Below are 24,266 nucleotides of genomic sequence, written 5' to 3'. Positions count from 1 at the left end.
TAGGCTATTGTGCTGGCTTCATGATCCCTTGTAAACCTTAGACCATAGATCATCATCTGCCCTATAGATTGCCATGCTGAAAGGGATACTACTACTAACTGCTTCAAACTTATAAACTGAACCGACTCATTTTTTAGACCCTGAAACAAGCTCATCTCCTCTCTCTATAGATTTTCAAACTGAAAGTTCTTTTAGCAGAAACAACGAAAACTTTTCATTTGTAAAATGTTTGTAAAATGTTTTACACGTTTCGGATGTTCCTTCAGAGTTGAAGATAGTTTCCTTCCTAGTCCAAACCTCCCGCAGGACGACGGGGGATGGGAGCGGGCAGGGTTTGAACCCTCGACCGTCGATAAATCCGAACAACAGTTCAGCGCTCAAACCGCACGACCAGGCAGCCATCCTGGTCTAATGTAATGTACTCCCCTAACATATATATTATTCTGTGTAGAAACTTTGATTCCTAGAGAATGCGATGTATAAACAAAATTCTTGTTAACATTTCTCTTTTGACCTTAATGTATACAATGCCATTACAAAATAAACTAATGCTGTGTGGATATGCCTTACATGACAGGTTCATTGCTGAGAGAGGAGATGCAGCTATGGTCAACCATGTTGACAGGATAGATGCTGCTTATCAACTTGTGCAAATGTCTAAATGCAAAGTCAAGCAACAAGAAGACAAGCCACTTGTGCTGCCCAGGGCCAATACTTTCCAACTTACTCCCCCTATACCTAGGTATGAAATCCACAATTTTAGAGTGCTTTAGATTTCTTTCTATTTTACTTGATTAAGTAGTAAAAGAAATAAATATGTTTATATTTACATACACATAAAAAATAGTATTTATATCATTACACTTAATTTGAACAAGTTAGTCTACCTTTTTAGTGCCTTATAGGACAAAGTTGTATTTTGTTTGTTTTTCTGTAATCTGAATTTTTCCCTGTATAAACTTCAGCTGGAGAACCATCAGAGTCTTTATTTCTTCCACATTTCGTGATATGCATGGGGAGAGAGACTTACTGACTAGATTTATTTTTCCTGAATTGAGGTCTCTATTTCAAAAACGCTTTATAAACATCCATGAGGTTGATCTGCGTTGGGGCTTGACTGAAGAAGACACCAAAGATAATAGGTAAACTTTTTACACAGTTTTACGCTTAAATCCTGAGATAATAATTATTTTATCAGTTAAACATTATTCTTGGGAAAGTGTTTACCTTTAAAATTTTTATTTGATAGCTAGAAGAATCTTCCCATCTATTTAACAGTTTAGAAATATTTCTTAATGTTATTGCTGTTAGTCTATGTATCTTTTAATTAAATATTTTGAATATTGTGTTTTTATCTGTGCATATAGTTAATAGTCTATGTGTTGTACTATAATACTTGTTACGATCTTCTCAATCAGGCCTTCTGCAAACACTACTTTACACAACACAGCACATCTAATACAAGAACTTTACAACAAGAGCTTCAAGTAACAAAGTGGTGGTTTAATAACAAATACATAAACAACAGCCAATAAACACAATTGGCTACACTAACTTGAAATGCTTTCTTGTACTTAACAGAACTGCCTAACTAACACTACAAGTCTCTCTAGCTTGTAGAGCTACATTCTCGAAGACTCAAAGGTACCACACAGTCATTACTGCTTTGCTGTTCTGGACTCAACTGTCCTTTTTAACACACTGTCTCTCGACCGTGAAGGCTCTTGATCACATGACCACAACACAGATCATACTTAATGTTATTAGCAGTACTGTCCCTTGTCTATTGACAGCCGTTGACCCGTTGACCTGTGTGATTGGCCTGAGTGGTGTGTATCAGTAGGACGCACACACATTAACCCTGTCAGTCCGCCACTGGAGTTACAACAATATGTTCTTAAATTAAAGGCTAAATAATAGTTTGGCAATGTTTGACATATCATTTAATAAATAAATTATGTTTATAGAGTATGGATAATACCATTGATTAAAGAAGCCATAGACAAAATACTTACTATTAAATGGTTGTAAATAAAATTCTTTTTACGTCTTACACTTATTTGTTTAAAGCTCCAATCCTGTTCTAGTTGTGAAGTAATTAAGGGAAATGTATAAAAAGTCTTCCAAGTCTAGGGCTTTTTTTTTACATGTTTTGGATCTTCCTTCAGATTAAATTCATGACATCTAGCCCAAACCTCATGTTGACTAGGGGAAGATTCAGGCGAGCAGGGTTCCAACCTTGGAGTATAGAGACGACAGTCCTGAGCACATACCACACAAACAGGCAGGCTGAAATTTGATAAAATAAATTACATGAACGGATTTAGTTCTCATAATTTTTTTTCCCCCACAGAACTCTAGATATATGCCTAAAGGAAGTGTTGAGGTGTGATTTGTTCATTGGCTTACTGGGTGAGCGTTATGGCTGGACACCCAGCTATGTGCCAGACAGTCCAGAGTTTGACTGGGTTCACAGTTATCCAGCTGGGGCCTCTGTCACAGAGTTAGAGATTCATCTGGGTGCTCTTTCCAAAGTGGAACAAGCAAGAGACACTGCATTTTTCTTTTTTAGAGACAGCACTTTTGAAAAGTAGGTTGCATTTTGATTGCATGTCTGTGTTGCAGTAATAAAAAAAAAAGTTCACAGAAGTCTGAAGACAAAAAGCAGATTGATTTAATTATTTACTTAGTGAGATTTTATTATTTACTTAGTTCATAATCAATTTTTTTCTTTTATTAAAGTGAAATGAGCTGTCTTTGAATAACTTTGTTTTCTTAGGGATATTCCCAAAGCATTTGAATATGATTTCAAGTCAGAGTCAGAACTGCACAAGTCAAAAGTCACAGTCTTGAAAAAAAAGATAAAAAATAGTGGATTGGAAGTCTTTGATAAGTAATAATTTAAAATAATTTATCTTTTGTAACATAAATTTCATCTGCTTCCTAGTTTTAGTTTAAAAATGTTTATATCTTGAGCTTTGGAATATTCAAATCTTGTTTATATTTTTTTTTATTGGTTCTTAAAGAATATATATTTTTTAAGATCAGTTGTTATTTTATATACTTGATATATATACAATTTATATACTGTTTATTAGCACCAAAAGAGAAAATTCAATAAACCAAGTCTACAAATTGCTCATTTTTTGTATATCAGCCCTCAAAAGAGTAAAAGCTGCAGTAACTCATTTGAGATAGGAAGCATGTTTTACACACTGTGAAATGTCATAGTTGTACTGTAGACATTGGAATGACATAATTATTAACTTCATTTTTTTAATTTCAGCTACCCATGTCACTGGGGAGGTTGTGTTGATGATAAACCCATAGTAGCAGGACTTGATCAGTTTGGAGCAAGAGTTTTGAATAATTTGATCAATGCTGTGAACAAACTTTGTCCTGAACAGGTACTTTGACGTTTAATTTAAACTTGATCCTGAAATGGTAGCTACACTAGACTCAGGAACAAAGTGTAAAAATCTACATTTATTTCTATTCTGTCAGGAGGAGGCAATAACAGAGGAAGACCATGTTAACAATCTTCAGTGGGCTTTTGTTGAGAACTGTAGCACTGAATTCGTTGGGCGCAGGCAGCTGGTCCATCAAATCGTTGCAAAGATCAACTCTAAAGACTCTGGTATTCTGGGTGTGGTTGGTAAATCCGGAAGTGGCAAAACAGCTTTGATGGTGAGTAGTACTTCCACTGTTGTTCTGAAGACAGAGAATCAATATCCTGTGATTTCTTGTCCTTTAATTTCATGTTTTGTTCTAACTCTAGAAGCCTCCAGTTTTGACGGACATTGGTTTGATAGGCCTCATTGGTGTCTGGATTTGTCTCTTAGTGTCAAGAATTAATAAGTAAATGTTGAAGCACACCATCTATGTTTAAATATGTTTAGTTATACCTCTATGTCTTGAGTTTTTTTGTTATCCAACTGTCCAATGTTTGATCTTTTGCTAGTCTGCTGCTATCATGCAGTACAGCAAGTGCAAGAATGTGAATAGATCTCTCAATGTATTCATTAACATTGCTGGCTCTGCCCCTGGCTCAACTAGTTTAATTGCAACACTAAGGAGGTTAGCTCAACAGATTAACAAGACATTTGGACTAGGCTACACCTTGCCTGAGGATTTCAAGTAAGAAAAAAAAAAATTATTGAATGCCTATGCCATGAAAATGTGGAATAATTTACCTTTGAGTTATACATAGTCAATAAAGTTGATAAATTAATGAATGTTGTTTCTTTAGGTCAGTCTTTGGGCTAGCCATACTAATACCCTTCAGCTGGTAGTTTATGGTTGTTTATATTACAATGGTCTCTTTGAGGAACTTAGAAGGTTAAGAAGCTCAGTTGTGAGCTGATTAGGCTCAGTTTTCATTGTATAAAGCTTTCTTCAGCGGAATTTTTGTAAAAGCCCATATTGGTAGGTAAGAGCTCACTAACTCTTTTGGAAGTTAATTGTTGCCTTGTGCTTTATTTTATACCAGCTGAACAGGTCTTAGAAGTGCTCCTGAGAAGGGGATATATTGTGCTTTATTTTATATTTTGTTTTTATAGTAGTGTATATTTACATAAATATTTAACAAAATATAAATTGTTTCCTAACCCCACAAAAAATATATAAATATGTATATTAACTGCGCTAAATATAAGTGTTCATCATACATAGATTTCTTGATTATTTTTTTTGTCTTCGCAATAAATTGCAGCAGAAGTTAAACCTTAATGTCATCATTATACTGTCCTCTAGAAATGTTGTTCTCAAGTTGCGGGAAATCCTAGAAGAAGCAGCTTCTCTTTGCTCCTCTAGACTGGTGATCTTTTTGGATAGTTTGGATATGATGGATTCTGCTAACCAACCATGCAGTCTAGAGTGGTTGCCCTTGCCAATTCCTGATGTAAGAAAATTTGTATCTTCCTTATCATTATCCACTGTCTAAATAAAAAAAATCACATCATAATATAATAATTATAGCTTTGATATAGTGCTACTTTCATGCTTATAGCATATATATAAATATATATATATATTTTTATATATATATATATATATATATATATATATATATATATATATATGAATCATCACATAGAAGTGAGATGAATGCCTGAGCACCAGCTATGCCCAGAATGATGTTTATATCATAATAATTACGTAACATGTCCATTAATCTTAGCAAATAAAACTTATAGCCTTGTTAGTTGGATTTTATCAGTGCAAAAAAATATTTGATAATTTACAAATGAAGTTTAACAATTTGAAATTAAGATTTAGTTACATTCATTTTGTTTGTTTTTGTTTTGCTTTCACAAGAAGAAATGTTAATTTTTCAGCTTTAAATGAATGCCAAACTTTGAATTGTGTTTTACAGAATGTAGTTATAGTAATCAGCGCAACCGAAGGAGAGAAAACTCACAAATCCCTAAAGAGACTTAGCCTTGAGGAGATCAACATTGGAGGCTTAGATATGTGGGACAAAGCAGAACTGGTTAGAAATACATTGGCCAAGCACCGCAAGAGTCTGGATGAATCTGGATTTAGCAACCAGGTTATTAATACTGTATTCTCAAATGTGTTAGATTATTAAAATTTGAATCCTTGTTCTTGTCCTTTTGATTTGAATGTTCCTTGACGAATACTTGACATGAAAATATTCATTTTTCTAAAAACTGTTTAAATAGTGTAAATCAACTCAATAAATTATTTTATTCAGATGAAACTGTTGATGTTAAAGAAAGATGCTCACAATCCTTTGTATTTGAAACTAGCTTGTGAAGAACTTAGAGTATTTGGAGTATTTGAAAGGGTAAGTTGGGTTTAACTTGAAGTATTTGAAAGTGTAAGTTGGATTCAACTTGGACTATTTGAAAGGGTAAGTTTGGGTTTAACTAGAAACTTGTTTGATTTTATGACCAGCTCAAGAATCCAAGTAAAATATAATGTAACCAAGACTAGATGTGGCATAATATGCAGGTTGCAAGTTGTGAGGTCTCATGAAAATACTGCACTCATCCTTAATATTTAGAATCTAATTCAATGTTTATATGTGTCCATGTATTCCTCATTTCATCTGTCCCTTGACTTTCATTGTGGGGTGCTGTGATTGTTTATGTTACCAATCCATCCAATATCCAGTAGCTGTTCTTAGCAGGATATCAAAAAGAGGCCAGCCAATTCTTTTACATTGTCCTGCAAGCTTTTTTTTTTTAAATGACCCTTTTTTTGTTCTCCTCCACTGTACCTTGAAGGATGTATACTTGATTGTTAAGATGAAGCAGTGAGATTGAAATTAATAGAAAAGTTACACAGTTTTTTAATTCCAATTTAGACTAACAAGAAATTATCTTTTAAATATCTGCAGATTTCTGACAAGTTAAAAAGTTTACCTCAGACTACTGCTCAAATGTTACAAGAAATTTTAAGCAGACTTGAGCAGGATCATGGGAAGGAATTGGTTTCTGTATCTTTGAGCTTATTGGCATGTGTCAGAGATGGTTAGTTGGAAAGAATCTGTAATGTTACAAGCTTCTCTTAAGTTAAAATGTCAACAATACCAACAATGTTGAATAAATTAATTTCAGGTCTATATCCAGAGGAGCTTCATGAACTTCTGAGCTGGCACAGAATTCTAGGATCAGAAAAATTTGAGCCTCTTGATCTGTGTAATCGTAATCTTGAGATTAAAGATTTCCTGCCTCCACTTGTTTTCTCATTTTTATTCCGATCCATCATGAGTTTGTTAAACCCAAGTGCTACCTGGTTAGTTCACCTAAATTTAGAATAAAATTAAATATAAATATTCTGTTTTAAAACAATAAACTCTCTATATAATATATAGTCTTTCATTTAATTCTTCTTTCGCTGAAATTTTAAGCGAAACACTAAAAAGGAAATATCTAGTTTGTCAATACTGATATATTCATCATAATTATGGTAGCTGAAAATTTTTAAATATATATATATTTCTTTTTTTTTATATATCTAGGTCACCAGTGTTAGGATTGGCCAATCAAGAGATATGTACAGCTGTTCGTCTGCGTTACTTCAAAAACACAGATATTAGTTTAGAGAGTAACTTTCACAAACTTTTAGCAGGTATTAAGATACACAGGCTAATAGTGATGAAAGTAACATTATATATTTGTGCTACCAGGAGCTGGTAGTCTTTGTTATTTATTTTTAAAACTATTTTTTTCTAGCTACTAAAGAATCCAAAAAGTTTTGCAGTTACTTTTTTTCAATATTCATGACTTGAAGGTGGTAAAATATTAGGATGTCGACCTCTTAAAAAGTCATATTTGGTGGGAAGCGTGGTCGAGAGGCCAAGTGAGCTTGAACTTGGCTTGGCTTGGCTTGGCTACCTAGAAGGGGGCTCGAGGTTTGACACCCGACTCGGGCAGAGTTGTGTTTACTGAGCGCCTAAAGGCAGCACGGAAAACCAACTCCTAGATACCCCCTCCCCCCAACTGGTCCACAAATGAGATTGGACCAAAAGCGCTCTGAGCATGCTATAAGCATGAAAGTAGCTCTATATAAAAGCTATAATAATAATAATAATAATATTTCATGTTAGAAAAGAACCAAAAATATATTAGCTCCATCCTGTACAGTTTCGATTTGGTCTTAACAGGTTACTTCATGAAGCAAGCTGATCCATTGAAAGACAACTCCTGGCACAGTCACAATACAAAAGCATTCTCAGAGTTGCCATTCCATTTGGTAAGGTTTTAGCTATCAAAACTAGAGATGACCTGTTATCAGAAATCTTATCTTATAAATTGCAAATGAAAAGATAATTACTTTTTTATATTCCATCTTTCAATAAACTTTATTATCATGTTATCTGTAAATTAATATATTCTTTCAGTCTGTTGTCATACAAACAAATATTGTTCCTCTTGTGCTTCTAACTACTATTTAAACTTTCATTGAATCAAGACAAAATCTAGCCCACTCTTCCCATAAGAATAATTTCAAATAAATTGTATGGTTTTATGAATAAAAAAAAGCTTAGAGATACTGGTAATAAAAGAGGTAAGAGTGAAAGCTCATATATTCTCTTTGAGATTTTAAGTTTCTGTAATTAATTGCTAATGATACCAGCACAATGGAATACTTTTTCTCTTTAACAATCATGCTGGGAATAGAACAATTCTTATCAATTTAACCTAGGGCTTTACCTCTTGGCTACAATGTTCCATATATGAATTGGGAATTATAATTAAAAAAAAAACAAATGATTATTTGTTGATATCATACTAGTTTATAGTTGAATGTCAGTTTACAGTTGAAGTTATTAACCAATGTTAAAAATTTATAACTATTTTCTTTAGGCTAATGGAGGTAACTTCCATGAACTGGAGAATGTTTTGTGTAACCATAAATTTATTCAAACTAAATGCTCGCTGGGACTGGCAACAAAACTAATGGAAGATTTTACACCTAAAGGTAGCACAGCTCTATGAATTTCTTTAAATATTTTATAAGATTTTTTTTTCATAAAATTGTATTTTTCTTATTAACTTACTTTCCTATTGGTCCATAAGTTTCAGCTGGTAGCAAAGTTTTGGAGAAAAGTCTTTCCAGGTTTTTATCTCAGCCAAGAGTTGAAGAGTACAAGTCATTTATATCCAGGAATATTGAAGTTTTGGTCAGGTAATAAATAATTTTATATCTTTTTCAGAACTGATATTAGCTTAAATAAAACCCCAAAGAACTTGCTTCAAAAAAATTCATTTTGTCTAGCTTGAATTTTATTTTAATTGTTTTAAGTTAAATCTAATAACAAGCACAAATTTATTAAATATTTTATCATTAATAAAACATCATGCTATTACTTAATAATTACAATTGAGGCTAGTGTTAGATGTCACTAATAAATGTATTTTTTATGTACTACTTTTAAAATAATCCTTTTTGAAATGTTATAGTTATCCCTCTTTGGAATGGCAGCAAGCTCTGAATGAACCTTCTGAATCTATTCCTTGCAAAGACGCTGAATCCCTTGGCATCAGTGAAACACCAACTCCTCACATGGTCTGGCTTAATAAACCAGAGGTTGTCAGCCAGTGCTTTCTGACCCTTTCCAACTTTAAATTGGTATGTAGATAAACAGATGATGCAGTGTGTAAAGAACGTGGGTTAGTTCTATTGGGGCATCATATTGGACCATTAAAAGTGTAAAAGTATTATAGGTATGATACTCAATTTATAGGTCTGATGCCCTTACTGTAGATCATTAAAAGTGTACAAGTATTATAGGTATGATACTAAATGTTTAGATCGAGACTGAATGAGTGCTGGTCATTTTAAATTATAACGAGTGCAGGTGGGTTTGTGCTTAACCCTCATGTCTAAGGGTATGATTCTTTATTTATATTCAACACAAAGTGGTCAATTCTCCTATATTACTTATTTGCTATTATAGATCACACTCAACAAAGGAGTAGAAACTTAGAATTTATTTACAGTATACATGAGTTACACATATAATATAAAATACAGAATCATAATATACTTAAAGTATTAAATGTGCCCAAATTAAATATTCAAGGGCGTTTAGACTAGATTCAACAATGTATTATCTCAAGGTATCATCAAACACCAAAGCTTTACCAAAATATTCAATGCACACACGTAGAAACAATGATATGTCCTTACTCTAAACAGAATAACCAAAAACAATCACCAACACCCTACTCAGACCAGGTCAGCTCTCCAGCTGACTAGACTGACCACTGGATACACTTATTATACCCCCTTGAAAACCCTGTGATAAGACAGTTCACAACTCACAACTAATATAAACAAACAAACACACACACTATCTCACATCTTTCACACCCCTGCTCTTGACACAGTGGGGGAGCGGGGGGGGGGGTGGAGAATTTGAAAAATTCCCCTGGCCCCCAACTATTATACCATTATCTCATGCCATGATGTCAAATGTCAAAATGCATGGTCAAGCCCCCCAGGCCACCAAATGTTGGCAAATCCCAAGCTATGCCACTGATATGATGTAACCATCCTGTAAACTTACCCAAGGAAAGTTCACTTTAAATTTGTAAATAGCCTCTAGATTAACCAATTATTGTTTAATCTGTAATTTGTAACTAGCTTCTAGTGTGATAAATAAGTATCCTAATCAAAGCTTGTGACTAGCCTATAGTCTGACTAATGACTAGCTAGTTTCTCAATTAACCTCGCAATAGAAAATGTTTATTCATACTTTAACTAACATACTTCTAACTAGCATTTGAAACAGTGAATGGCAATGGTTTATGGAGGATTTTGAATTAATCCTTAGGAAAAATATAATTTGGATCATCAAGTGCCAATACAGGTTGGGTTCAGTTTCATCACAGTCTTCTCTAGGGTCTAGCACTATGTGCTGCAAGCTGCCTAAGTGTCACTGGCTCCTGATTATTCCTCAGGGTGGACACCCTTTTCCTATGTATGGTTATAACTGCAAGGCAGCTGAGTATTGAATTTATTTAGAGTTTTCCTTTTCCTAGGTGGGTAGCCAGCTAAGATTAACAAGCCCCTCCTGCCCAAAGTCTACTGGTTCTGTATATCAACAAGTAAAAAATGTCTCCATTTTACTTGTCAAATACTTATTAATAAATTAGTAATTTTGAATTGTCTCGTCTTTAGGCAACTATTGAAATTATTAACTTTAAATGCTGCATTTTTTAAACGCTGTATTTTTGTCTATTTTTGTCATCTATGTTGTAGATTTCGGTTGCTATAGTTAGAATACATTTAAATGATTCCATCTTTATAAACATTCATATTTTCATTTATTTGTTCCTTAGCCTGTAACTAGTATAGCCATCTCTCCTGACAGTACAAAGTTTGCAACAGGCTCTGAAGATCTGTTAGTGAGACTTTATGACATGGCAACAGGAAAGGTAGCTCTTATTCTTTTGATTTTTCATATTCCTTTTCAAGAAATTTTGTTTCGTCATCTTAAAATATAATGATATTCTTTCACATATTTTTTTTTTTACTTTAGGAGCTTCGATTTTTCACTGGCCACTCAGATGAAGTGTCAGATGTTTGCTTTGTCGGTAACAATCAACTTTGTAGTGGTTCTGTGGACACCATCTTGTGTCTCTGGGATATTGAGCATGGACACAGGTTAATAAATAGCTTCTAAAATATTAAAATTTCTTATTAATTTGGTTTTATAATGAAATATTTAAGTCATTTAAAAGATCTAATCTAAGGCTATTGGAACACATTGTAAGGATGGTATACAAACAAATTATAATTATAGTTTGAAAATGAGGATGAACTAACAGATTTAAGTAGAATGTCTGAATAGATTATATACAGTTTGTATTATCAATATACTAAGAAAAAAGAGTCTACTAACAGACTAAAAGTAGAGTGCTTAACAGATTAAAGCAAGATACACTTATAGCCTCTGATGAGGTGTTTTAACTCATTCTCAGTGATGCACTGTAAATCAATTCTTCCCACAGCAGAATGGCACACATTTTTTTTGGGCTGTATTTACAGTTCATCATACTAATTGTATTTATTTCATGCCTAACAATAGAGGTTTACATAACCAGATTCAAAGCACTGCATTTTATTTTTTGTTATGAGGATTACTATATAGTTTTCCAACATTTAGAAAAATGTTCCACTTTTTTTGTTATAACTAAGCACTTCTGACTGATCAATTTATTTTATGGATTAATTGTGTATGCTTGTTGTTCTCACTGTATTCCTGCCCTATTCATTCTTCCAAGTTTTGAAGCTCAGTTCCTTATATCATTTTGATCATCTTTTCTGAACAGACTTCAGACGTTGAAAGGGCATGGACGAAAAGTGAGTTCTTGTGCTTCAGACAGGCAGGGTAAACTGATTGTTTCAGGTGGCTTAGACTGTTTTGTCTTTGTCTGGAGGGCTGCTAGTGGCGAGAAGTTGTGTGATTTCAACATAGGAAGGTAAAAACTTGTCCATTTCAACATTGTCCATTTTAACATTAACTAGAAATAGCAAAAGCAGACTTAATTTAATAGAGGCATGTAAAATCTGGCTCATTTTAATATTAATTTCAGAAAAATAGTTTTTAATATAATTATTTTTTCAAGTTTATTTTTTCTAAATTGAAACCTCTAATAATTGTCTTGCATTAGAAATATATATATTATATGATCAATTTAGAATTAAAAAAATTAAATTGTATTGCTTTGAATTTAGTCCAGTGAACTGTGTTGACTTCCATCCTAATGAAGAGCAGATAGTAGTCGGAAGCTGGGACTCTTTGATACGTATTTACAACTATTTTCACAAGACTCGGATCGCTGTAAGTCTGTCTTTTCATTAGTTTGTTTTGCATTAACTCATTGGAAAAGAATAATTTACTTTTTATGTGTGCTCGGATGTAATACTGGATAGCTACATATAGTGTCTTAAACTCATTATCTAAAAATAATTTTAGAAAATATTCTAATTTGGTATAAGCCACATGACGGACACAAGTCTCCTTTAATACTAGGTAATGGACAAGTGATATAAAGCTGAATTTTCTATAAATTAATTGTATAAATTATTTAGTATTTATATAATATTTTTTCTTTACCAAATGTTTACTTAGATTCTGCGTGGCCACAGTACATCTGTGAGAGACATTGCATATTCTGTTGATGGAAGACATTTAGCATCTGCTTCTCTCGATGGAGACATTAAAATTTGGGCAGCTGATAAAGGCTCTCAGGTAAATCATTATTTTGGTTATTTTAACATATGATTTACATTATTAAACTTAAAATTTGATGTTGGCCCATGGATTGGGCTTGTTTGTAAAATGTTTAACATGTTTCGGATGTTCCTTCAGAGTTGAAGATAATTACTTCCTAGTCCAAACCTCCCGCAGGACGACGGGGGATGGGAGCGGGCAGGGTTTGAACCCTGGACCATCGATAAATCTGAACGACAGTCCAGCGCGCAAACCGCACGACCAGGCAGCCATCTGTTACTGAAGTCTATTTAAGGAGTAATTGTTTTATAAGTGTTTTCTTAAAGCTCTTCACTATAAAGTGGGCCTCGATGTAACTACTATTTCAGTGCTTAACAGTTGATTTTAGGATCAAATATAACATAACATAAAAAAAAATCAGTTGGATCTTTTCCATGGTGCTCAGAGATAATTTAAATCAGCATCTAACTAAAATTAAAATTGTAATCTTTAATGGTGGTTCCCCTACTTATTTACATGGTTTAGAAAATTGAATGCTGAGGAGGACAAAGAAAATGTATCTATCTGAGAATAAATGCCATAGAAAATTACTGTTTTTCTTAACTATTTTATTTATGGTTTTGAACAGATATGTCTTACTCTTTTTCTTGACTATTACATTTCTTTTTTTAAAGGTAGGAAATGTCAAAGGTCATTGTGGACCAATAAGCAAATTGGCATTTTCTCCTAGTGGGAAAGAGCTTGTTACTGCTGGAGAAGACCATCAGATAAAGGTAGTTCTACTTTCATTTTAAAGTACTACTTTCATTTTATTCTTATCCCAACTTCTTCAGTAATATTTATTCTGTTATTATCTGGTCAACAATGTGTGCATCGTCTGTTATAAGATGCCACATAATTTAAAACATTTTGAAAACTAAATTAAAACCATCTTGTTAAAACATAGCTCAGAATAACACAAACAAATATCTAGCCTCTAAAAAAATTAATTTTTGTGAATTTGAACTTTTGGTTTTTGTTGGGAACAGTATTGGATGTCCTTCAAGGACTCTCAAATTGTCAAATGCTTTGCCTCTCATGATCATGATTAAAAGTTGGCAGAACTTTTATCTAAATAAGATGATTTTATGGTATATTTTGAATTTTTATTGACATTGTTTTGTAGAGTATCTATAGCAATATTACATTTTCAGAATTTAATTACCATGATATACCTCTGAATCTAAGCCAAAATTTGGGTGCAGCTTACAATCTTGCTGCTGCAGACATTCAGCCTAAAACCGAGTAAAATTTGCAAATTGATGACCTGCTACAATCAATAACTTTAATGCAGCATTCTATTTCTTTTATCTAATTCGTACTGGTCTATGCTTGACTTGGTTTTTAAGATTACAAAAATCAGGTATTCTGTAATTAAAAGGAACAGTTCTCATCATTCCATACCTTTTTTTTCCCTCTGTAAGGAGACCATATGTTGCCCTAATGCAGCGGTTCTCAACCTTTTAAGCTCGGCAACCCCTTTTTACAAACCTCCACTCTACCGCGACCCCCTTCCCCCATACACACATACAGCAATAGAAGAATAGACAATAACAATCCATATTTTCGATGGTCTTAGGCGACCCCTGACAAATCGTCATTCGACCCCTAAGAGGGTCGCGACCCACAGGTTGAGAACCCCTGCCCTAATGTCTTCCTTTTTCATGATTTCTGTATCATTTTGGATGAATTAATGTAACCAGTGAAAAGGCAAATTTGGAAAATACCTGTGATATAAGGATACTTGGTAGTTACAAGCATGAAAATTTCATATTGCATCCTAGAGCAGAATGAGATATTATTTGCTCATGCAACAAATCAAATGTTTACAGTTTTATGGAATGTATTGTTACGAATCTCCCTATCCAGGCTCGCTGCAAATTGCACCAAACGAAAGAAAGATTTTAAAGTTTGAACTTTTTTTAAATATTAAAAATGTTTAAATTTTGTTTCTTTTAGACTTTACATCAGAAAAAAAATTTGTAAAAAAAGAAATAATTTAATTCATTTGCTTAGACTTTAAACAAATCCTTTGTACCAATAAAATGAAAGGGAAAGAGAAGGTGGCTTGTATGTATACATATTTATAGACAAATTCAGATTGTCACAAAAAAAAAAAGAAAGACACTGGTAAATAGTGTGTTATAATTTTAAATCTTGTTTTGATTCTAATTCTACCAAGGTGTGGTCTGGTGAATTGGGCATTCCTCTCCACAAACTTCCTACCACCCCATTGGGTGCAGCAGTTTCTGTTGCTATAGCACCAGATGGACACACTGTAGCTGTTGGCTATCACCTGGGAGCAGTTCGCTTGTATGATCTAAACACAGGTAAAAACAAATATTTTTTCCGGCAAACTTTTAGAACATTCATTGCATCCATCACTGTTGGTAAAAAAATGTTACTGAAAAAAGACACTCACAGAACACAATTTGTATTCAAAAAGTGTTAAAAAATGAATTTTATATCATTTTATGAATTCTTATCGTTTTAGTATTGTTTTAAACAGGAAATATAGGTAAACATTTTTTATTTTATTTTCCTTGGAAGCAAAGCATTTTTTTTTTTAGTATAACAAAATTAAAAGAAACCAGAAATGAACTTTACTCAAAGATTCTGAGACTTACAAAAATTGATCTTAAAACATTTTTCTGTAAACTCTAAAAGTTATAAAATATGGAAATATTTTTTTTTCTTTTACCATAAAAAGTTGGAGGAGTGTGTTACTCATGAAATATTTTATATTTTACATTTAGTCTCTAAAGAAATTGACCTGTTCAATCATAATAATATAATGACAATGGTTTACATTCACATGTTTTCTACGTAAAAACAGACCCATTCTTTATGTATAATTTTATGTATTCAATATATTGAAGATATTTTCTTCTTAAAATGTGCATTTAAACTTGTATAAAAAGTTTTACTTTCCTGAATATTAAATATTTTCCCCTTGAGTCAAAACTGTGTTGAGTAATATATTATTTATACTACCATTATTACAGGTGTCAAGATGTTTGAAGTCAAACTAACACCTTGTGCTGTCAGAGCTTTGACTTTCTCTAAGAATGGGAATTATATTCTGTCTGGTAGTGATGATGCCATTGTCCAGGTATTTTTTTCTAGTTTTCATTTAAATCCACTTAATCTACATATCTTATTGATGCAAGCTTCTCAACTTCTCATCTCTGCCTGTGGTCCTGTCTGAGGCATTGGCCACCAACTTCCTTTCTCCAGGCGTCTCAGTTCTGGTCTCTCCAACTATTCCTGGGCCTTCTTCCTTATTAGGGGTTCCAGGTGAGGTCTTGCCTTGTAAAGTTGGACTCAGGTTTGTGAAGGGTGTGGCCTGTCCATTTCCAGCATCTCAGAAGGATATCGACTTCTAATATTTCAAGCAAATTATTAGTTTAAGCTTGGCATCTGTCATAATGAACAAACTAAATCTGGAAGAGTAACATCAGCTTCCTAGTAAAATTAAAAACTGTATTTTTTGTTGTTGGCCTCTTTAATCCTATATGGGTGTACTGGACACTCAACGCTGAGGCTGAAAGAAGAATTCAAGGCTTTCATAGTAAATGCTACCAAAAATTGCTGGGTATCAGGTACCAGGAAAAGAAGACAAATGAGTTAGTACTTTTTTTTTTTAAGTTGTACTTTTACAAGTCAACTCTCTGGCTCGCAAAAAGAAGAAACTCTTTAATACTGTGAAGAGACAAAAGCTCAGCTAGTTAGGTTAAATTGCAGGACATGAGTCACTGTCAAAAGTCATCCTGCAAGGTACATTGGATGGAGCAGGAAGAAAAGTCATCCTTCAAGGTACAGTGGATGGAGCAGGCAGAAAAGTCATCCATAGTTTGTTGGACAACATAATAGAATGGACCAGCCACCCTCCTGTCTTGATATCCTGCTAAGAACAGCTGCTGGCCTAAAACAAAAGTCAAGGGATTTGGTTACTTGAACTGTCACTGCAACCCTATGATGGAAGTTTATAGACAGATGACGATGATTATAATGATTAGCTTTCAGCCTGTTTAAAAATTAAAAATGCATCAAATTAAAAAAAAAATCATCAGGATGTTAACAAGTTTTAAAAACATAAAATGATGAAAAATGATGAATGTATTTTTGTGTTTGAATCTAGGTATTTGAAAATGGCCAAGGGTCCAAAGTGTGTACGCTAGTAGGACACAGTAAAGCAGTTTTGTGTCTCTACACCAGCAAATCTTATGTCGCAAGTGGTGGTGAAGACTTCACTTGTTGTATCTATGAAGATATTCAAAGACTCAAAAGCTCAAAAAAGTAAGTACAGGTTGGAATTAGACTAACATTATAAAAATTCAGTGATTCAATTTACCAACAACACTAATTTACTAAAGGCAAAAACTAGTTGCAATGATTGCCAAATGTTGTTTTTTTTTCAGAGCTGAACCTCATATAGTTCTTAAAGGTCACATTGGACCTGTAACATCATGCTGTATCAATGATGAAGAAAGTCTATTGGCTACAGCCAGTAGAGATGCTGTGAGTAATAAAGATTTGAACCATTTCATTATGATTGTTCAGAGTTAGCCAAATGGTTTGGCTACTTTTGGATTTTTTTTAGTTTTGCATGAACTATTATAGTGGGTCATAGATTTTTGGCATTCGAACTTTATTTAGGAAGTAAATTTGAAACAATTTTTTTTATATTTTTTTTTATTAAATAAGAAGTATTATACTGTTCACAGAGTATTAGGATTTATAATCTGAGGGACATTTTCATCACAAGTGATCCACAACCCAGTCAGACAATTGATGCTTGCCATGCAGACTGGATTAATGCAGCTCAGTGGTCAAACACAGGGCAATTTTTGGTATGTTTTTTTAGGTCTACTTTTATTTTCATTTAGCTTTATTTTATTTATTTTTTTATCCTTTCATAGTCTTAGTATCAGTAGAGCCAGAATGGGATGGGTTAAGGTCTATACAGAATCATGACATCAGGTCTTATATTTTAAATACGAAAACTGTCCCAATGTATCAAATCACTAAATTATGTAAAGTTCCCACTTTCAGACCTTGCAATCTATGGGGCAGATGATGTAAAGGTCATCTGTTTCTGTGGCCCACAGTTAACAAGGGTGTCTAACTGTCATGTGGCCAGCACAACCACCTATGGCCTTTACTTTTTCCCAACTAATGTCAAATACTTTGAAATAGTTATACTTAAGTATAAGTTACAAATACATACTTTTTTTTGTATGTTAATAAATCATGTGAACCAAAGCTAAATTCAGAATACTAAATTAAGATTTGTTTTTTTGTTTGTTTCTAGGTGACAGCTTCCAATGATTTTAATTTAAAATTATGGGATGTGAAAAGTGGAACTGAGAAGCTGCTTCTCTCTGGACATACATCAGCAGTAAACTGTGTGGCATTCAAGGTGAATACAAAATATATATGAGATTTATGAATTTCTTCATTGTTTTAGGGAAAAATGTGATTTAGATTATAATGGAAAAGTGACAAATATGTGATTTAGATTATAATGGGAGTGACATTGATAGGTTTTGTTTGTTTAGTTCATCTATCATCATGATATGAGAGGGAAAAAAAAATAGATTGCACATAGTTTAATATGATTGTTATTATAATGGGTAATCTAAAATTATGTTTAAGGGGTAGTGTTAATTATATCAGAACTAAAAGGCAAAAGTGGAAGGGTCAGACTTATTTGTTTTAACAAAATTTCAGGTTTCATTTGTCAAGGTTTCATTTGTTAAGTCAAGAATTTCTGAATTTTTCTTAGCCTAAACATTACTATTTGATTAATTTATTCATCACTTCTGCAGGGGCTAGTATCTGCTCATGTGCAAAATAGGGTTATATTTTTCTGCAGGCTAAGTTACTTCCAAGTGTTTTATAGACAATCTTCCTGATCCTATTACTAGTATCAGCTTGATGGAATCATTACCACAAGAACAATCCAACTTGTGTTATGCTTACATGAACCCTCCTCTCTGATAAAATCTATCCTGACTCCTAATGTAGTTTGCCAATAAGAGATCACTGTGAAATGTACACTCAGATATCTACAAGCAAAACATATATAGCTCCTCCTTCGCGATCGAAGATGAGCACATTTCTCATTTCCTATGGACTCGAAGATGACTGTGGGAAGCGTGGTCGAGAGGCCAAGTGCGCTTGAACTTGGCTTGGCTTGGCTACCTAGAAGGGGGCTCGAGGTTTGACACCCGACTCGAGCAGAGTTGTGTTTACTGAGCGCCTAAAGGCAGCACGGAAAACCAACTCCTAGATACCCCCTCCCCCCCACTGGTTCACAAATGAGATTGGACTAAAAGCGCTCTGAGCATGCTATAAGCATGAAAGTAGCGCTATATAAAAGCTATAATGATAATAAAAAAATAATAAAATAATGGCTGTAAAGTCCAATCCTTGCTTTAAATAAAAGCTGGCCGCATACGTGGCATGGGTATATTTGGTCAGTTACAGAAAGACCTGCTTCTTCTCTCAGCTTTTTGTTGGTTCGGGGCTCTTTCACCCTGGCCTTGAAAATGTCTAATTAATTTGTAGTGTGCTTTTGTCATCAGCTTCTGTATAAAACAAAGTATTGCATCACTTCCACTCTCTTTGGGGTTTTCTTTTTCAGCTCAAATAAATATTATGAAACTTTTAGGAGCTTATTGAAATTGATACACATTTAATTTTGGAGACTGTCTAAGAGCAGGGTAGTAATCAAAGAGATTTTAATGACAATAACAAACAGTTAAGAGGAGCTAGACTTCTTTTCACATAAAACAGGGTAATCCTATTAATGTATACCAGTTAATTCAAGCCCCACTCTCACCAGCAATCTCTGACTCAATACAGAAAAAAAAACAAAGCAACAAAAAAACAGTTACTTTTTCACTAAATCTACATAAAAATTAAACTTAATACATAAGAAAAATCTGCATTCATAATAGGAAAAAAAACTAAAGCCTTTCAGTATGTGACATTTTTTTTATGAGGTACATGTAATTACTTTTATGAAGTATATTACTGAAAAATTAGTTAACAATTTTGTGCAATTCCTCTTTAGTACGGATGTATTGTGTCAGGCAGCAGTGATGGTCAACTTAAAGTCTGGTCTCACAAAGGTGTGTCCATCACCACACTCTTTGGTCACTCTCTGAGGGTCAATGCTTGTGACATGTATGTGAAAATCAAGTCGAAGGATAGTGGTATGTACACCATAGCTGGCTCATACATATGCAACTAAAAATAGTGGCAGGTCCTTCCTATCTGCATAAGTTTTTTTTTTCTTTTACCAGTTCATAGTATTAATCTACACTCACAATGGACCAGTCATTTGTAGGTTCCTGGCTTAGTTACATTTTTTGTTTTGTGCCTAATTGTAACTTATCAATAGACAAGAAAAAAACAACAACACATTTCTTTTATGGTAAATAAATAAGAACACAAATATATTTGGTATCAGATGAAGAAGATGGACTAGAAAAGAGTTGGGCTGAGATTGCCATGGAGACTGAGGATGAAGGATCGGATGGAAAAAAGCCAGTCAAAAAGGGTGACATAAACATGCAAGATGTTATCGTGGCCTCCGCTGGGGATGATGGAGAGGTTTGGATATGGAGACCTCTTCAGGTATGTTACAAATTAAACTTGTATAGCATTTATATATACTGTAGTTTAAATACTAAATATTGGTCTTCAATTGTTAGATTCTTACGAGTCTCACCTAACAGAATCATCAATTACTGTTTAATAGTCATCATTTTATAGCATATTATTATTATTTTTTAACATTAACAATATGTTATAGCCTTTTGGCATTGCTTTGTAACAATCATTTGAATGTTATCATCACCCTTTTATATAATTGATATAATTGTTTGAATGTGTTCATCACCCTTTTATATAATTGATATAATTGTTTGCATGTTAACATCACCCTTTTATATAATTGATATAATTGTTTGAATGTGTTCATCACCCTTTTATATAATTGATATAATTGTTTGAATGTGTTTCTTTCAGGCTAACAGTCTTGCTTGCCTTACTGGACATTCAAACAGGGTTCTCTCTGTAGACATTGACAAGCATTGTCACATAGCTAGCAGCTCTCTTGATCACTCTGTCAGATTGTGGCAACCAAGTTTCATTAAAGTAAATAGTTCAGTGAAACATGATAGCCCTGTCACTTTCTTGTCTGTGCTTGGCAACTTAGCTTTATCTGGCAGCAGGTACAGAAACTCAAGATTTGTAAAATGTTTTTTTAAAACAAAAGTATTAAATAAACTTATTTTATTTTTATTTTGAAATAAATAAACAAAACATTTGTCTTTATGTTTTAGAAAAAAACAATCTTGGAAAAAAAAATTAAATTGTTTTTTTTAATATGGTCTTCATATTGTATCACATTTCTAGCTTCATTTATTTCATTTTCATCTTTAGAAACATTCTCTTTTTAAGTCATCTAATAAAATCAACATTTAATTATTTTTTTCAGAGATGGTGTTGTGAAGATTTGGAAAAAAGATTCTGAAAACAAGTTTCAGTTGCAGCACAGTTACCAGGTAGAGGGCTCAGCTAAAATAATTTTATCAAACCAAAAAAAAATAATTTTAGTTTGATGTTTTTCTAATGAGAAAATAAAACAACAACAGTTTTCTATAATACAATATAATATTATTGTTTCTGCTTTAAAGATTCATCCCATGGACTAAGTGTAACTTGTTTAAAGACTCAAACACTTAGCAATTGTTGTTTAGAAGGACTATTTGATAGTCTTAACACTCAAAGGATGTGTGATTGTTATCAGGCTTAAATTTTCAGTTTATGTATTAGTCCTTCATAGCAATCATCTATTTAAAAAAAATAAGCTGGGTAACTTACAACTTTAGAAAAATCATTTTACTCCATGGCTCTTTACTGTTTTGTTTGGATGCTTTGCTTTAAAAAAATTTTTTTGTTTTGAAGGATTTTCTTATCAGTTTTTTTTATAATTAAAACATTGATCATTTGAAACAAAATGATTTAATTTAATAATGCAGGTGATAATTAAATAAATTTGAAATTACTTTGAATTACTTATATTTATTATGTTTAACTTTATATTAACTTCTTACTCAAAATGGATTTAATATAATAGCCTAGATTTAGACAATTAGAATTTTTAGATCTAGATACTGTTTCTAAGACCTGTATTATATTCTAGATCTTAGTTTTTGTCTTTATTTGTACAGTCAAATCTCGGCTAAAACCACAATCCGTTCTGGTTTGCTGGTTAGGATCGGTATCCAAAATAATTTTTTAATAAATAAAGAAAATTCACTTGCCAAGGTTCCACTGTATATGGCAGATAACCATAGAGACTTCTTGACATTGAAAAGTAAATAGTTTCTGTATTTCTGATTTTTGTAAATACTTGATTATTGAAGTTTTCTTGACAATTTTTGAGGTGAAGATTTTGGTTTGATTTGCTAGGCTCATGAAAAATCTGTCAACTGTGGAAGTTTTGACTCCTATTCTGGTGACAAATTTTGGACTGGAGGTGATGACAACTATGTTTATCTTTGGGAAATAATTGATCGTAAAGATGGCTTTTTTGTCAGGTATAATTTTTTAATCTATAAAATATAGAATATATATTTATTAGCTTTTTTTTTAAAGAAATTATTTTTACTGACTTAAATTTTTAAATAAACTTTGTATATTTTTGTATAGAAAGAGACACTTCTACAACACAGATATGCCTGTTGCAGCTTTAGCCTCAACTCGTAACCCTGGACAGTTCATTTACACCACTTGGAGTGGAGCCATTTTTCTTTATGATAAAGCACCAAAGTTTCTTTACAGGTTAGTTCTACAAAATTGACCAATTTGTAAAGCTCATTAAGTTGTTTAAATCTGCCAATATCTGAATTGAATACTTTCATGCTAAGGTAAACTCATTTCATATCTTGTAGCACTTATGAATAAGCTGGTCTCTTTAGGATCTCCAGAGAGAAGTGTTTGCAGTTGTGTTATGGAGTGTGTGTATGTGTGTGTGTAAGTATGGGGATGATGGAAGAGGTTAGCGATTGGTTGGTAGCTGTGTAGTGTGAATAATGCAAGATACGAGGCATTTGCTTGGTAGACTGCAGACAACTGAAAAGAAGTGTTTTTGTAGTGCGTTAGATTTTGTTCAAAATACCATTTTATATTATTATTAAAGTCTACTACATTTATTTCCTCTCAAGTTGACTTTGTCTAATATTGTTCACAAAGAATTTTTAAAAGTTATTTCAAGTTTTATAAGTTGAGATATAATATGCCTACAGTGGTTTAGTTTTCTAACAGCAGTTTGGTGCTACCAGTCAACAACCATTCACGACAAGTTGACTAACTTTTTTCATAATAGATTCAATGGGTGGGTGATTTTAATTTAAACCTTTTTATTTTCCCTTTTTCAAAACATTGTAAAGTTTAGCAGCATAGAACTGATAGGTCCAGACATTTCAGGGTAAGGACTCTTGCATTGTTAGAGCTTTTCAAACTTTTTTAGAAGTTGGACTTACTTTTCATTAGCAGTAAACATCAAGTTACTATCCACATTTTAAATTGACTATCCCCAATAAAAAATTTACATTATACACTATTCTATTTGTCAATAATTATAGCATTAGTCAGTTGAACATAATAATCATTCTACTTTTCTTTATGGAAAAATAAGCTTGGTTTTATGAGTATTTTGGAATGCATTTACAGTTTAGGAACAGATTGACACTTTGATAGGTACACATTGTCTGTTTGCTAATGAGCTTATAGTCTTAAGCTTAAATGTTTCATGTTTGCTGTTCTAATTATTTAACAGTATCAAGTGGAATCATCAATCAGCACGGAGAGGAGCATTAGTTGCAGTCAACAAGTGGGCTCAATCCCTACTTGTTAGGCAAGATGAGCCCGATCATTTTATCATTGGATCAAACTGTAATGAATTACTTTCTCTGCAGTTGGAATCCAATTCGACTGTAAGTTATCATTTAGCTTGTAAATTATGAATACAGCCATATTAATAAGTTACCAACACAGCTGTCACTTACCACCACAAGATACAATAATAAATCAAAATAAATCTAATGTGCTCCATCTATTATATGTATTCAACTAGCAACTGTTTCATTATCCAAATTGTGTTAAGTGTAATGTGTTGTTAAACAATTTTACTCTGCAAAAACTTTCTTTCCATAACCCATGCTAGAAAGTTATTTCTTCTAGACTGTTACTTCTTATATTCTAGGAAGCTGTAGTCAATAGCAAGGTAACTATTTCTGCTGAAGAGACTGACAGAAATGATGTGAAAAAGCCGCCAAACTGGGTCAATGCCATCGCTTATAGTAATGGTCTGACTTTTGCTGGAGACTCTAATGGACAAATTTTTTTAACTGGCTTGGGCTATAAGATGACTGTTAAGGTAATGCAAATTTAAATAAATCTAAATAGATCTAATACAGATTAATGACCCACC

General features: G+C 33.0%; 1 protein-coding gene across 5 annotated transcripts in view; it reads left to right on the top strand.

Annotated features, from left to right (window-relative positions):
• LOC106061058 (telomerase protein component 1-like) overlaps positions 1-24,266 on the top strand; it is a 39,910-nt gene that overhangs the window by 13,270 nt on the left and 2,374 nt on the right. For 4 of the 5 annotated variants that reach the window (XM_056018477.1, XM_056018476.1, XM_056018478.1 and 1 more), the window contains exons 19-55: positions 578-742; positions 966-1,142; positions 2,354-2,590; positions 2,780-2,893; positions 3,287-3,407; positions 3,505-3,687; positions 3,962-4,137; positions 4,753-4,900; positions 5,375-5,551; positions 5,717-5,809; positions 6,365-6,497; positions 6,585-6,762; positions 6,989-7,098; positions 7,634-7,722; positions 8,337-8,451; positions 8,550-8,658; positions 8,934-9,102; positions 10,818-10,913; positions 11,018-11,142; positions 11,811-11,960; positions 12,217-12,322; positions 12,614-12,733; positions 13,390-13,488; positions 14,937-15,084; positions 15,760-15,866; positions 16,896-17,053; positions 17,176-17,275; positions 17,482-17,607; positions 18,069-18,176; positions 19,836-19,977; positions 20,235-20,401; positions 20,795-21,000; positions 21,267-21,333; positions 22,244-22,371; positions 22,484-22,615; positions 23,613-23,769; positions 24,039-24,212. In XM_056018477.1, the coding sequence (XP_055874452.1) occupies positions 578-742; positions 966-1,142; positions 2,354-2,590; positions 2,780-2,893; positions 3,287-3,407; positions 3,505-3,687; positions 3,962-4,137; positions 4,753-4,900; positions 5,375-5,551; positions 5,717-5,809; positions 6,365-6,497; positions 6,585-6,762; positions 6,989-7,098; positions 7,634-7,722; positions 8,337-8,451; positions 8,550-8,658; positions 8,934-9,102; positions 10,818-10,913; positions 11,018-11,142; positions 11,811-11,960; positions 12,217-12,322; positions 12,614-12,733; positions 13,390-13,488; positions 14,937-15,084; positions 15,760-15,866; positions 16,896-17,053; positions 17,176-17,275; positions 17,482-17,607; positions 18,069-18,176; positions 19,836-19,977; positions 20,235-20,401; positions 20,795-21,000; positions 21,267-21,333; positions 22,244-22,371; positions 22,484-22,615; positions 23,613-23,769; positions 24,039-24,212 (5,110 nt within the window). The remainder of the gene's footprint in view (positions 1-577; positions 743-965; positions 1,143-2,353; positions 2,591-2,779; positions 2,894-3,286; positions 3,408-3,504; positions 3,688-3,961; positions 4,138-4,752; positions 4,901-5,374; positions 5,552-5,716; positions 5,810-6,364; positions 6,498-6,584; positions 6,763-6,988; positions 7,099-7,633; positions 7,723-8,336; positions 8,452-8,549; positions 8,659-8,933; positions 9,103-10,817; positions 10,914-11,017; positions 11,143-11,810; positions 11,961-12,216; positions 12,323-12,613; positions 12,734-13,389; positions 13,489-14,936; positions 15,085-15,759; positions 15,867-16,895; positions 17,054-17,175; positions 17,276-17,481; positions 17,608-18,068; positions 18,177-19,835; positions 19,978-20,234; positions 20,402-20,794; positions 21,001-21,266; positions 21,334-22,243; positions 22,372-22,483; positions 22,616-23,612; positions 23,770-24,038; positions 24,213-24,266) is intronic. The other variant, XM_056018479.1, reaches the window with a different exon arrangement.

The sequence above is a fragment of the Biomphalaria glabrata genome, chromosome 1 (genome assembly GCF_947242115.1).
Source record: "Biomphalaria glabrata chromosome 1, xgBioGlab47.1, whole genome shotgun sequence".
Classification (NCBI taxonomy): Eukaryota; Metazoa; Mollusca; class Gastropoda; family Planorbidae; genus Biomphalaria; species Biomphalaria glabrata.
Note: the sequence above shows the minus strand (reverse complement) of the source record. Positions and strands in the feature narration are given on the sequence as shown.